Below are 15,392 nucleotides of genomic sequence, written 5' to 3'. Positions count from 1 at the left end.
GATAATGATAGTGTTTATCAATAAATGAGATCTTATAAACCCATTTGAGGGATGTTAAAGTTTGGTAAGGACACATAACCCGTGAAAATTATTCTTTGATAATTAAAGAGTTATTTCACAAATAAATGAGATGTTATAACCCGTTTAAGGGGTATCCAGGTTTGGTGAGACCCATGACCCGTGAAAATTATTGTTTGTTTATGAATTAGTTTTACAATTAAATGAGATGTTATAACCCATTTAAAGACTATCCGGGTTTGGTGAGACCCATACCCGCGAATTCGGGTCAAATGCATGAGAAGCCACTATTTATAAATCAAGCAATCTGGTGGCTTTAGAGAATGAGAGGAACAACCTGAGAGCGACACCTAGAATTTTATAGTAGACAATTATATAGATAGTTAGATATTCTATTATTAAATTATTCATATCAACTAAAATCGGTTAATGAACGTTCAAAGATTGATGTACACTTTAATGGAATATATACTTAATGAAAGAAATTTACAGGGCTGGTTAATTACTTTGTATCGATCCATTGTTCTTTTTGATGTAGCGATTGATGGGGAAGAAGTTGTGATAGATTGTCTTTAAAATGTTAGTAGTCCGCCTATTAAAAAAAAAGAAAAGGCAAGAAGTTGTGGGTATTACTAACGATGAAATTATGGCAAATTAATTGCTATTTTTTTCAATGTTTTAAAAACCGGTATTTTATTTATACCGGATTAGGTTAAAAAATGGTACAATCGGTTGAACCGGGTTATACCGGAAGGTTCAACCGGTTGAATAGTTACCTTATATAATTTCCTATAAATTCAGCTTTAACTCCAAAAATAACTCAAAAGTAAATGATTTCATAACAAAAAATAATCTAAAAGTTAATTTATATAAAAAAATAATACAAAAGCACTCAAGTTCAAAAAAAATAGTCCTAAAGTTTACACGTTTGAATGTTAATTGTTGGGTTAAAAGTAATTTTGGGAAAATATGGACAGCAAATATAAAAAATTTCTCATGCTTAAAACCGGTTTGCTGGTAAAAACCGCCGGTACGATGTTTTAGCAGACCGGCCAAGAATACCGGACTCAAAATACCGGCTTGTTGTGCGAAATCCGGTTTAACCGGTTCAACCGGCCTGTATGAACCGGTTTTTAAAACACTGATTTTTTTAGTAGACAGATGATGTTTGAAAAAATAAAAAGAGTTGTTCATAATTGGTTTTAGACACCGATTTGGATCTAGTTAAAGATGGTCAAAATCAGACCGGTCCAAATTGATATATAAAGAAGAAAAGATCGAATAAGTTTTAATCGGTTTTAATGGGTGTATTCTCAAAAAGAAAAAAAAGTGAATCACATGGATGAAGTACAAACAGGTTTTACCTAAGTCCGTTTCGCAGTTGATGTCAAATCAAATCTAAAACCGGTTTCATATCACAAACCAATTCGCATGCGCACTAATGGCTCTCTTGGCTCAACTTAAAAGTTATACAAACTAATTTGAAGTGAGTTTCAAAACGTAAACCATTATACACCAATTAAGATTGTCGGTGAAACTATTTTGCCTCAACACCCGGTCTCATTTCTCTTTAATCAACTACTTTGGGCTTAAATTATAACCTTTGACTAACTTTTTCCTTGATACGTTTTCTATTAAATCTTTTCCTTGCAAGCTTTGACTAGTTATTTTCTTAATACATTTTTCCATATAATATTTTCTAAGTAAACAAATGTAATCAAAGAGAAAAAGAAGAATTTATCATGTTTTCATTTTAAACAACGAAAAACCTTTCGTAAATAGTTAATTACTACTTGAATTGACATCCATATTGCGACAGGGTGTAAAACCGTTTGTTTTATTCCATTATATATGTATACTAATTAAACCGAATTATGAAACATGATTTTATATAGAATATAAAATCATGAAGTCGCCATCGCCGTCGCCATCGATTATCATTTCTCTTTCCAGCAGTCAGTAACTTTCATGAACCATTAAGAAGACCGAATGAAAAGTAGGATGTAAAAATGTTACACGTTGTAACGATTTAACTAGCAAATTTAGAAAAAAAAATGAAAAAGAAATTAAATATATACTCATGTCATGTTAATTTAAGCCTAAACTTTTTAGATTCAGCGAATGCTAATTCAAAGAATTATAGACGAATGTTTGTATGTATATGAAGAAACACTAATCGACCCCGGGCAGATTACGGATAATCTGGGGGTTAAATAGATGTTTCCCACGAGGGGTTAGATCCGGCAAAGATGGTTCTTCAGATGACCTGCAAAACAGACACCGTGAGCTCGTCACTTAGAAGGGGGGGGGGTACCTCCTTGTGACCACCCTCCGGCGTGAGAATCAGACTAGATTGCTCTTGAATATGTGTATATTAAGAGATTGCTAGAAAAGATAAGATGTGATAAGGTAATGTAATGTAATGTAATGTGTCCATACCATTCCAAGGTGTTGGAGTATTTATAGCCGAAGGTAGGTTTCCAAGAAGGTACAGCCGGCTGAATAGTATTCCTGTTCTGCCAACTGTGGGCTACGCACATGCCATGCTGGCAGTTGGTGGGTAGGCAGCGGCTGATAGGGACCAGGCCGGCTGTGTACTATTCCTTTTCCACCAACTGCAGGCTATGCACGTGCTACGACAGGTTGGTGAGTAGGCAGCGGCTAATAGTGACAGGGGTTGGTGAGTAGGCAGCGGCTGATAGTGACCAGGCCGGCTGTGTACTATTCCTTTGTCACAGTGAGCTGTCGCTGCTTTGGTCAGACCTTTTGTCCATACCTCGTCAGGTACAGTACAAAAGGTCCTCCAGTAGCGTACGGACTGGCTCATTTGGGCGGGAGTATTCCCGGCTTTGGGCGGGAGTGTTCTCGGCTTGCTCACTCCTTCTTCAGGTGACATTACTGAATTATTTAAGAGTTAAGTGCCTTGTGCGTGTAGCCTTGCTGCGCAGGTAGCCTTCCCTGATGGCCTGTATCCGCAGCTGCGGGAACAGGCGGGGTACTTCACCATTGGGAGGCTTTTCCTGCGGGAACAGCTTGCGTACTGCGCGTAAGGACGTCACGTCTCTGAGCATGGTGGGTCCTGCGGATCCAGTTGGTTTCTGCGCAGACGTCCCTCTTCAAGGTGAGTCTTGCGAGTTTAGCCTTTGCGCAGACGTCCCTGTTGAAGGTGAGTCTTGCGGGTTCAACTGCGCAGACGTCCCTCTTTGAGGTGAGTCTTACGGGTCCAACTGGGCTCTGCTGGGACCTACCTCTTCAGTATATAAAAATGACGATCGGTTGGGTGGTTGGATGCTTCTCATTCATGGTTGATAAAGTGAAAGCAAAAGCTTTATTTGTAAAACAAATTATGTAATATTTTTTGGAAAATAATTTATATGTCTAATTATAAGTAAATATTTCATGAGCGCGTCATTTCTTTAACAAACAAACATGATAAAAGTTTTATTCTTGTTCGTCAAGTTCATTTACAGTCATATTTAAATGTCTGATTACAAGTATGATATTGTAATTGATAATTAATTAAGACGCGTGATAGAAATAAAGAAAGAAAGACGATACTATCGTGACAGAAGTAAAGTAAAAAAGAAAAACGATAAACTATTTTCAAGCATTAGTTAAAATAAGAAAACTTAAATATTATTCAATATCACATACTTAAGACAATCCGCATTGCAGATATCACAAACATTCGTCACGACGTGACCGACATGGTCGAATCAGAGCTAGGCAAGAGAAGGAGACGAATGACGACGTGTTCTAACTGAATAGTACTTGATGAAAAAAGGGAATCCATGGAGCATGGGGTGATGGAGTAGAGATGCTCTAAGGTCAGAGGGTATGGGTCAATGGAGACCCTCGGCTGGTCCGACGTGGCATCCCAATTCCCCACTGGTCTCATTTGAACACCCCCCCCCCTTCTCACTTCACTCGTGACAAGGTCGGTCTGACGGTGCTCACGATGCTTCTCTTCCAATTTCATTTTCTTTTTTCCTTTATTTTTGGGTCGAAACTATTTGATTTTAGGGTGGCTGTTTGATAAAACGGCTGGTGGAAGAAGGGATGGACGGGCGGCGGCGGTGGTGGTTGGGTTAAAAGGGGTGGTGGAAGAGAGGTTGATAAGAAGGTGGGGAACGTGGAATTAGAACATTAAAATCAAACCATCAAATTTGGTGAGAGGGGTTTTTATAAGATTTAGGGTTTTGTGAGTAGATAAAAGAGAAAATGCAGTGATTTTTTTTTTATATTTGAAAAGTTACTGTTCACCTCCTATAATTTTTAATATTTGTTGAAAGTGATTGTGAGTGAAAGAGAGAAAAATGGTAATGATACATATATAAAAAAGTATTATTTAATTGAAAATGTGAAAGAAAATGTAGTGTTTTTTAGTGTAATTTTGGATTTAGAGATGGGATTGAATGAGAATGCTTTTAGGTTTTGGGAATTTTATATTATTATTATTTAACAATAATGAAATTAATATAAATTTTTTTAAAGATTATAATTCAATTGTTATTATTAGATTTAAATACTACATGTAAACTTGGCTTCAGCAATAACAAAAGTACGTTACAATAAGATCAAACGGAGCCTACAAAAACAAGTGACCGGCACATAAATTATTGGTACGGGGGAACAATTTGGGTCGGTAATCAATGAGTCGGGTAAAAACAAATATCTATAAAATAATGTTAGGGTGTTGCTAAACGTATCTCTTTCATATGATATTTACTAAATGTACACCATCCTTAAACTTATCAAATCAATTACCATTTATCCTTAGTATTATTTATATACATATTAGTCTCTCCAATATATTGTTTCACTTAATAGTCTTCACTAAATATATTAAATGAAAAACTATTTTGTTATTTTTAATTATTTTATTATTATCATTGTTAATATTACTAATATATATATATATATATATATATATATATATATATATGTTTATTTTTGATAGTATCAATATTAGTACAAGTCTTACACACACATATTTATATATAGTTTTATAAATATAAAAATGTGACATGGATAATAATAATAGAATTATAATCAAGGATAATAAACATAAAAGGAGAGATACAAAAAATAAATAAATAAAAAACATTACAGACAACAAAAAGTAAAGCTTTTAAAGAAAGACCATAAAATTCAAAAAATGTTAGAGAATAATAATATGTAAAATAAAATTGTTAGAAGAAGGTCAAAGGAAATGATGTATGACAAATAAGGAAGGGGATACGTTTAGCCTGACTCATCTTAAAAACATAGTTATAATAGAAAATGTCTTACCTGTTTTATTTCTCTACATGTTCATCGAAATCAAATAAATTAGGCTTGGAAGGAGTAGGCATAGGCCGTGAATATATCTACGTACACTTTAACTTGAATGTTATTTTTTCCAAAAGGAAATCCATAGCTTCTAAGTTGTAACATCACCAAATATGTTAGTTATATAATTATTTAGACCTATAGTTAAACAATTAAATAAATAATGTTAATTAAATATAAGAAAACAAAGAGTACGGTAGTAAAGAATTTAACTATAGAATTAGAAAAAGAAATTAATCAAAAACTATTAGTCACAGATTCGTAGAGTCAAAATTAGTCTCCTGATGGCCCCAGCAAACCCCAAACTTGAATTATTGGGCTTTTAAAACTAGTATAATATTTCCTCTTTGTATTTGATGAATATCAAATGTACGGACACCCGGGATTAAATTATCTAACGACAGGGTGTTTGGCGGCGGCGAAAGTGTGGGATTATTTAAGCCGTTGGTGTAGGGTTCCATCAATCTTTGGTTTTTCGGTTAGAGACGTCGAGGTGTTTCACGGGTTAGTGATTATTGTTTGTTGGAGAATTTGGAAAGCGATGAATCTCAAAGTCTTTGAAAAGATAGAGATCAGGGTTGATTCGACAATACGGGTGATTAAATCGTTGGGTTTTTTGTGGTATAATCATTGATCTAGAAAAGCTTCGATTGATTGGTCAAATTGGTGTGAATTCATTTTCATGTAATTGAGTTGTTTTGGGGTTGTGGTTGCCCTCCGGCTTGTGGAGGGGGCCTGGTTCAGCTTTTTACTGATTGCTTATAAAGGTTTCGGTTTCGAAAACAATCATATCATCTTTCTAGTTGAAGAATAGAATATGATGACCTTTGGCCTACTTATCTAAGAGAAAATCTACAAATAGAAAAACCTTCTACTAAACCTAGAACAAATTAATTCACGTGAGGCTCAAACCTTCAACTTCTCGTAGAAAAAAATCATTGGACAAATTGAGCTTTTGGTGCTTACCAAAACCTTAGTTGCCGAGTTATTTTTTGCCTCACAATATTGCCGTACTTAATTTTTTAAGAAGATTATAAAAGCAAAAGAGGACAAAACCTACTTTATAAGGGAACACAAAGAAGCAACATCTCAAATACGTACCACTCATTATCACACGTGTGTTTAATCTGTGCCACATTTGAGTTTACATGTCTTCATTGGTTTAAGTTCAATTTTGCTACTTGTTCCAAAATGAAACTCAATTCGGGTCTTGTTGTCGGGTCTTTGTGGAGCTGTCTTACTAACGATTCACATGTAACATGCTAATATATAAAGAACTAATCAAAAGGTCAATAATATATATCATTTGTCTAAAAGACTTAAAATTTATGAGTATCTGGACTCATCATGTATACCAATAGTGGCAGAGTCAGAAAATTCTCCTATGGTGTTATTATCTTTCTCGGTGATTGGATTTATAACTATCAAATATCAAATTTTTGAGGACAGGTCGGGCCGAACATCAAATATTCATATTTCATATACTCAACACTCAAGCTTGAAGAACAAGAAAATAAGAATAAAAAAACTAACCTTAGACTCATATTGGATTCGGTTCTACTTGAGTACTCGAGTTAATCGGATTTCAGAGGGGGATTTGGCGATTGAATTGATTTTTCGAGCAACCTACTGATTCATTTAATCTAAATAGATGAATTAGTTTCCCACTTGAAACTTGATTGATAAGGAAAGCATCGAGCGACTAAAAAACAACCGACGACATCATATTTTTCTTCTAGAAATCGTCAGTTTTAATTTTCTGACCATAATTAGTCGATCATGTTTTTCTTCTAAGTTCTATCTTCTCATGCAATGGAAATCATATCCAAGTGGTGTGTGTGTAAGCTATGATCATGAAAGAACTCGTTTGGGCAATTGGTTAAATATATATATATATATATATTTGTGGCATGCACACCTATATTGAGAAAACATTTCTTGCAAGCTATCGTGTACATAAGTTAATGGTGTTTGTGGAAATTCAAGACGAGTTGGTATTCAAGAGTATGATCTCTCCACAATCTAATATCTTTGATGATATCAAGTCTCAATCGTTCGTTAATGTTGGATTAGAAACGTGTCTGAGTGGAATTTGATAAACGATGTGGGTCATCGATTGACTACTTAATTGTTAGTTGAAGTTGTTTTCCTTTCTTTTTTTATATTCTAGTGTACTTTTCTCTATGCCATATTTGTCTCTTTCAGTTATAGGTCATAATGTTATAAAAGTAGGTCTTTAAGGCCGAGTACTCGCTACAAGGCATGACGCCGATGGGAGTTTATTTGACTCTGTCTAATTACTAAGAATCGATTAAATATGATCAACCTTAGCCAAAATCACATTTAGTCGGTTGACTTGGGCCAATTTTGACTTAAAAAATAAAACATAATTCATATTTTTACAATATTAAAAAAATCACTTTTATTAGTTAATTATTAGCAAATTTTAAATAATTTAATATTTAAAAATGTATTTCTCTTATTTATATTGATTTTCACTTATTTTGTTATAAATATTATTATACTTATGATATTTGACATATATATAATATTAAAAAAATTAACTTTATTCATATTTACCATTTTCGAGTACTCTTCAAATACACCAAACTTCTCAGTCGATCGCCAGAGTCCGTCTAGCGACTTTATAACCTTGGTTGTAGCCCGACGCCACTTTGTTTTTTTTCTATGTTAATGTTAGTTGTTTAATAAATATATTATCTTAACTTATCCAATTATTTGCTTTAAAAACTAAAAAGGTAAAAACCATTGGGCAAGAGGTGGGTTGGTCTAAGCGTTGACGCTCACCAATCCTAGTATATTTAAAACCGGACCTAGTTATTATTAACCTCAATTACTTAACTCACATATTATACATACATAATTTATTATAAGATTAAACTTATATCTAGGGTGTGTTTGAGATTGCTTATTTTAATGAAAAGTGACTTTTTGTTAAAAAGACTTATAAACTTATGAATTTTTTAATTTTTTTTAAAAAATGTCTGGATTAACTTATGTGTTGTCATGTTGAGGAAAACCAAAATGACTAAAAAGGACACTATTTTTTAAAAGGAGTGTAATGGGTTTTGAGGATTAGAGGAGTGTAATAGGTAAATCAAACTCATTAAGTTAATAAGTTACATAATTCTAACTTTTCAAAACCCCTCTATTTCACCTTCTCCATAAGTTAAAATTCATAGGGCCTTATGATTTGCCAAACAACTTATACACCTTATTTACTTTTTAAAAAGTTGATAAGTTATAAGTTGTTGAAAATAAAGAATCTCAAACAACCCCTAGATTAATAAATAACTCATGATATAAAAAGTCACACAAGCCATGATGTAATGTGTACTAAACATGTATTTTCCCCTTGTTGAGAAAATATAGCCGAATACTATTTAAATTTAAATAATAAAAGAATAAGGGGGCACCGAAACTAAATTTGGAAAAAAGGCATGTTAGATTTGGTAGTGACGGTGGTCAATATGAGTCTGGTTCGCGGCTAGTTGTTCGGTCAGACATCATGATTCACCTACAAGGCCACAAACCATGTTGACCCACCACCGCCGGTAAACATTAACACACACTTTTTATATTGTCCTTTACAAATACAAGAATGGGGGACTATGCAAAATTGCAAATATATAATTATTCGGTAAGGAGGTTTAATAGTTATAAAGTGTGTTATACACTTATAGTAAACGAAAAACGAATCCGAAGAATACTCCTAATTGAAAGAATAAGATAAGATAAGACAAACTAAGATTATTTTTTCTTGAAACATGTGTAGTACACCAAAACAACAAAATATAGTAACTCGTTAGTGTATTGTTTATTTTTTTTAAACTGTTCTAAATAATACTCCGTATTGTACAACGACTATCTGTTGGTTATGCATGCTAAGTTTGTTATTTTCGGTATTTTGTTTAATTATTAAATATTTTTTTTCATTAATGCAGTAACGGGCCTCAAGTCAGAAGATTATACTTTATGCAAACAAGATAATATCTAGATTAATTATTTAAAAGTCAGATTTTATGTTGGATTCAAATGGGTTAGGGTTATAAAAAGGCTGACACGTCTATCGTGCATAATAAATGATGTGTATTCGGGTTGTGATGCTAATAAGCCGTTGATCCTTAACCAATTTATAATAATCTGTTACGATCTGCCGACCATTTGATCATTTTAAAATAATCTGTTATAATTCGCCGACCATTTAACCACTTTTTAATTATCTGTTACGATCTACCGACCATTTGACCACTTTATAATAATCTGTTACAATCTGTTACGATATGCCGACCATTTGATAATATGTTACAATCTGTTACGATATGCCGACCATTTGACCACTTTATAATAATCTGTTACGATCTGCCGACCATTTGACCACTTTATAATAATCCGTTACCATCCTCCGACCATTTGACCACTTTATAATAATTTGTTACCATCCGCCGACCATTTGACCACTTTATAATAATTTGTTACGATCCGCCGACTATTTAACCAATTTATAATAATTTGTTAAACTTGTCTAGGTTAGGATGATGCTTTTCTTTTTTTTTACACAAAAAATTATAAGGGTCATATTTGAATTAAGTATACTTACATAATTACAATCATCACGTCAACCTGAACCCGACATCAGTTGTCACCCCTCTATTAAAAGCAACTTTATAATGTATGTTAAGAACTCTTAAAATTTAATATACCAATTTGGTATTTGTAAAACTATTTTACATTTTTACTCATATCATTTTTATTTAGACACACTAAAACCAATTAACCATGATTTTATATAAAAAAGTTAGGGTGATTATAAGTGGTTATATACTATGTGCACTTCTAATACGTTATACAGTCAAAAGTTCATTGGTCTCATCTGAATTCAACATTTAGTTGTTTTAATACAAATGACTCATTTTAATATTATATGTATAAATATAAAGTATAAACTAGTGATAAAGAAAAAGGAATGTTTTCATTTTTCATTATTATTAAAATAACATTATTATTAAGAAAAGTACAAAAACTATTTTTACCATAGTCTAACATCTCATTTTAAGATTCAAATATTACATAAGTTACCTATAAAAGTCAAAAACAACATTGAAATAGGCCACATCTTTATTATGAAAATAATATTGCCTTTTAACTTATGTTTAATTTATTGTGCACACAATTTAATGATAATATATATATATATATATATATATATATATATATCACATTTTCTTGTTAAAAGAATGAACCAGGGAATATATTACATTGCTTGCAAATAACATTAGTAACTTTTCGTTTTTTAACGAAAACTCACACGCTACTTAAATTAACTTCTATATTTTGGCCTATTTGTCGATTATGTGACTTGAAGCTTCTCCCATAGAAGGGGTTTCAACACCTTAATACCACATTTCTATTTTATATTATTAATAATATAAAAAACTTTTTTTAAAATAACATAACATCTCAAGTTAACACAAACTACGACTCAAATAATCTATCTATAAAAGTCAAAACCATATTTGAAACAAAGGAAAATCTCAATAAAGAAAATAATATTCTCTTTTACATTTTCTTTAACTATTAACTACAAAAATTTAATGATAATAAACAAAAATATACAAAAAATAAATGAACATAATTACACATTCTTACTAACTTTAATAAAAGAAATATTTAAAAATAAGAATATACACATTACCTATAAATAACTTAAACATCTATTTCTTTTTAAGTCTCTCTCTCTCTCTCTCTCTCTCTCACACACACACACACCATCATTCTCTTTCTACTCTGAAACCCACACGCCCATATGCTTTGTTTCTGCAGTGTCTTCAAACCTTAAAATAATAAGATTGACACAAAGTTTAATGGGAATTTAACAATACTTGGAACCTACACCCATATTGTTAAACTCCGTGTTAATACTGGTACCGGTTCTGATAATACTGATAAATAATAAAGTAATGGCAAAAAGTGGCGTGTTTGACCCGGACCCGACCGACAACTTGAAGAAGGAATTACGGAGACTCGTTACCGCGATCGTTGAAAATTCATCATCAGATGAAGAAATTGGGTTTATAGAGTGTGTGGATGAAGCTGTAAAGATTTTACAGGATTTGAAAGAGGGAAGAACAAGAACACATGGATCGTATTCGGTCATGAAATCGGGTTTTGATTCTTGTCCGAAAGAATTCAATTGCCCGATTTCGAAACGAATCATGATGGATCCTGTTATCATATCCACCGGAAAAGTAATTTCTTTACTGTGTTTCATATCAGTCAATTTCAGTAAAGTTACACGGATTATATAACTTTTTTATATTAAAATTTTATACGGTTTGTATAACCTTATATTGTCGGTATGATATATGGAAAATATTATACGACTTGTATCACATGTAAGTCGTGTAAATACAAATTATTTAATTTTATACGCGCCTTTTATAAACCTTTTCAACATATTATACGTCCTGTATTAAACTTTTTCTATGTATTATATGTGCTGTATACATTTTTTAACACATTATACGTGCCGGTATAAACTTTTTCTACATATTATACTTGCATGTATAATCTGTCTGTGTTGTAAATAAAATAATTTTATTTTATACGGCACGTATACTTTTTCTGTGGGCCCGTATAATTGTTTTCTAAATATTATACGGATATGACAAAATACTAATAGTATAATCTATTAGTAGTGTGTGAATATTATGTCAGTAGTGTGCGTATAGTCGTATACATATGGTAATTTGTTTTTAATAAATAATCATTATTTAATTTTATACTAATTTTATACGGCCATATATGAATTTTTTTTATATATTATACAGGCGCATATCAATTTTTTGTTTCTATATTGTAACTGTATGAAACAATTGTTGTACTTAGTATAACCTATTAATGTTATGACAATTATAGATCAGTGATGTACAAAGTTTGTTGCTTAATAAATAATAATTTAATGATTTGCAGACATATGATAGAGCTTCAATCCAAAAATGGCTAACAGCTGGAAACAGAACATGCCCAGAAACACACCAAGTTCTTTCGCACACAGTTCTAACCCCTAACCACTTGGTTCGAGACATGATCACACAATGGTGCAATAATCATGGGCTTTCGGTCCCGGGCCCGAGCCCGGTTCAGTATGTGGACGAAAACGGGCTAACCGAAGCCGATCGCAGCCATTTCCGATCACTTCTGAGGAAACTATCATTGTCGTCGTCATCCATAACCGAGGTGAAAGAATCCGCAAGCACATTGCGGTCATTAACTAAAAAGAACCCCTCATTTCGTGCGGTTTTTGGTGAGTCGAGTACCGCGATACCCGAATTACTAACCCCGATTACCCGGGCCAAGAACGGGACTGACCCGAATCTTCATGAAGATTTAATCACAACCCTTTTGAATTTATCGATTCACGATGATAACAAGAAACTCGCGGTAGAAACACCGAACGTGATCCCGGTTTTGTTAGACGCGTTAAGGTCGGGAACGATTGAAACACGAGCCAACGCAGCTGCAGCCCTTTTCACCTTATCGGCGCTTGATTCAAACAAGTTGGTTATCGGGAAAGCTGGTGGTTTAAAACCGCTAATCGAGCTTTTAGAAGAAGGGCACTCGTTGGCTATGAAAGATGTTGCATCCGCGATATTTAATTTGTGTATTGTGCACGAAAATAAAACCCGGGCAGTTCGAGATGGGGCGGTGGGTGTGATTTTAGACAAGATTAACGATTGGGTCCTCGTGGATGAGTTGTTGGCCATTTTGGCTATGCTTTCGAGTAACCAAACCGCGATTGAAGAAATGTGTGATCTTGGGGCGGTTTCATGTTTGTTATCTTTGATCAAGGAGACAACAAGTGCACAAAACAAAGAAAATTGTATCGCAATTCTATACGCGATATGTTTTAACGATCGAACAAAATGGCGGGAGATGAGAGAAGAGGAGAGTCTTTACGGGACTTTGACATGGCTTGGGCAAAACGGGACCTCTAGAGCGAGAAGGAAAGCGAACGGGATTCTTGACCGGATTAATAGGCCGGTTAATCGCACCCATACCGCGTAAGCTTTATGGGGTTTTTAAAAAGAATGTAAATTTGTCATCTTTTAGGTCAAAAGTTTCAAGATCTATTAGGATTCAAGGGTTCATCCCTTTATTGTATATAAGAATTTTAGACTTTTTTAGTCAACTTAATTTGTTGCTGAGATTAACCTCAAGTTTGTAGTATTTTTCGCGTGCTTAACATCTATATTTGCGTATACTATTAACAAGTCGAGCCATATCTCGAAAGCGTCTGCATAGGTTCCTTTGATTGGTGGAGATAGATACTCAACTTATCCTAGTTAAGATGATTAGATTCTTTGTGGTGACCGGATAAGAAGCCAAAATATGAGATGATTGTTACAAAATATCATGATGAAGAAAACTTCAAACTCTTAATAGTTTTTTGGATGATTGTACGGACTTGGAGTTTATCATATTCATATCAAGCTTTATGAAAGGAGGCAATAATTGTTGAGGTGGGGTTGATATGAAAGGTAAAAGGCCAAAATAGGAAGAATGTGCCCATAATCAATGGGGCAATGGGCCTCTTGTGTGTAGATAGTAACATATTAACAGTGGTCCATTCCAAAATGACACCTACGCTTTTTATGAAAGTCTTTATATGGGTACCAACATCACCCTTTTTGTCCCATGTCAATTAGGTAGGGTAATTTAAATGACAAATCCCAACATGTGTCGTGCATATATTCATGTCAAAGACAACCACCCTAATCCAAACACGCTTGAAACCACGTAACCTGAACATGACTCGTATAACAAGTTTATTCAAACAAGTAAACTGGGTTGGGCTGTGATCAAGTTTACAAACGAGATGGTGACTTGTAAACCGAATGTAATAAATGAGTTAAAGAGGGTAACTTCACACAATAGCAACCAAGTTTTTCACCGAATCACCCAAAGTTACCAAACTTAGTAGGTGTTCCAGTCTTGTGTATTTTTTACAAATATATATATATATATATATATATATATATATATATATATATATATATATATATATAAAATAAAATTAAGTAATGCAAATAATAAACATATATATGAATTTTGGTTACTATTTAGTATTTAGTAATTATTATTATTATTATTATTATTATTATTATTATTATGCAATTTGACTCAAATTAAACAATTGTAAAAGTTGGTTAATTTTAGGAAGCTTCTTTTTCTTTACCATTACCTTCTATTTCAGGTGATTTAGAAGAAAAAAAAAACACTAAATAATAACCGAGATTCATACATGTTCCATTTAAATCGCAAAAATTTGAAAACATTTAACATATATAATTTTATAAAGAAAAATCACAAGTTAAGAAAACATATAATAACAGTTAAGTGACTTTAAATGAACAAAAATATCAAGTAACTACTACAGTGGAAGCTTTTAAAAACTTAGCTATTACTGGGTAGTGTTTCGACGTATTTAATTAAACGAGTTAAAATTTAAAAGATCAGTGTGAAAACGGCCCGTTTAATTAATGTTAAAAATAATAGAGTTATAAATTTCTAATTCAATTCAATGTTGTATTTTTTACATGGGCTGGAGTTGATGTTTTGGGCTGCTGGACATTGGATGCTGATTGGGCTTGTAGATTGCAGTAGGCTTACTGGGCTTGTAGATATTGCTGGTAAATAGTCAAATTGTTGCTGATCCGTCTGGTCATATTCTGCTTATGTTCAGCCATTATATAAAAAAAGTTTTGGTGTATTATTATCAGATAGAACACTTGTACTCTCTCTCTCTCAAAAAGTTGTTACGGGTTGTTAGATTGTTCTAGGGTTTGATATTGTTCATCTTGTTCAAGTATCGTGGCTCGTTAGATCTTCTCTATTTTGTGTTCAGATCATCATATTGATGACTTGTGTGTTAATGACAAATTAGCTGTGTTCTTCAATTGGTATTTTCGATTTAATCAATTTGGTTAAACTCTTCTTTGATTATCATTTTTGACAGCATG

General features: G+C 33.0%; 1 protein-coding gene across 1 annotated transcript; it reads left to right on the top strand.

Moving 5' to 3' along the window:
• The first annotated feature begins 11,027 nt into the window (after positions 1-11,027).
• Positions 11,028-13,583, top strand: LOC143574475 (U-box domain-containing protein 9-like). Its single transcript, XM_077059085.1, has 2 exons — positions 11,028-11,618; positions 12,343-13,583. Exons 1-2 carry the CDS (start codon positions 11,331-11,333, stop codon positions 13,435-13,437), a joined length of 1,383 nt encoding a protein of 460 aa, XP_076915200.1. The 5' UTR covers positions 11,028-11,330; the 3' UTR covers positions 13,438-13,583.
• The last annotated feature ends 1,809 nt before the right edge of the window (positions 13,584-15,392 follow it).

This window comes from Bidens hawaiensis, unplaced genomic scaffold, assembly GCF_021521415.1.
Source record: "Bidens hawaiensis isolate Kalapana, Puna unplaced genomic scaffold, B.hawaiensis_p1.1 tig00026942_1, whole genome shotgun sequence".
NCBI lineage: Eukaryota > Viridiplantae > Streptophyta > Magnoliopsida > Asterales > Asteraceae > Bidens > Bidens hawaiensis.
This window is presented reverse-complemented; position numbering and strand designations above follow the sequence as displayed.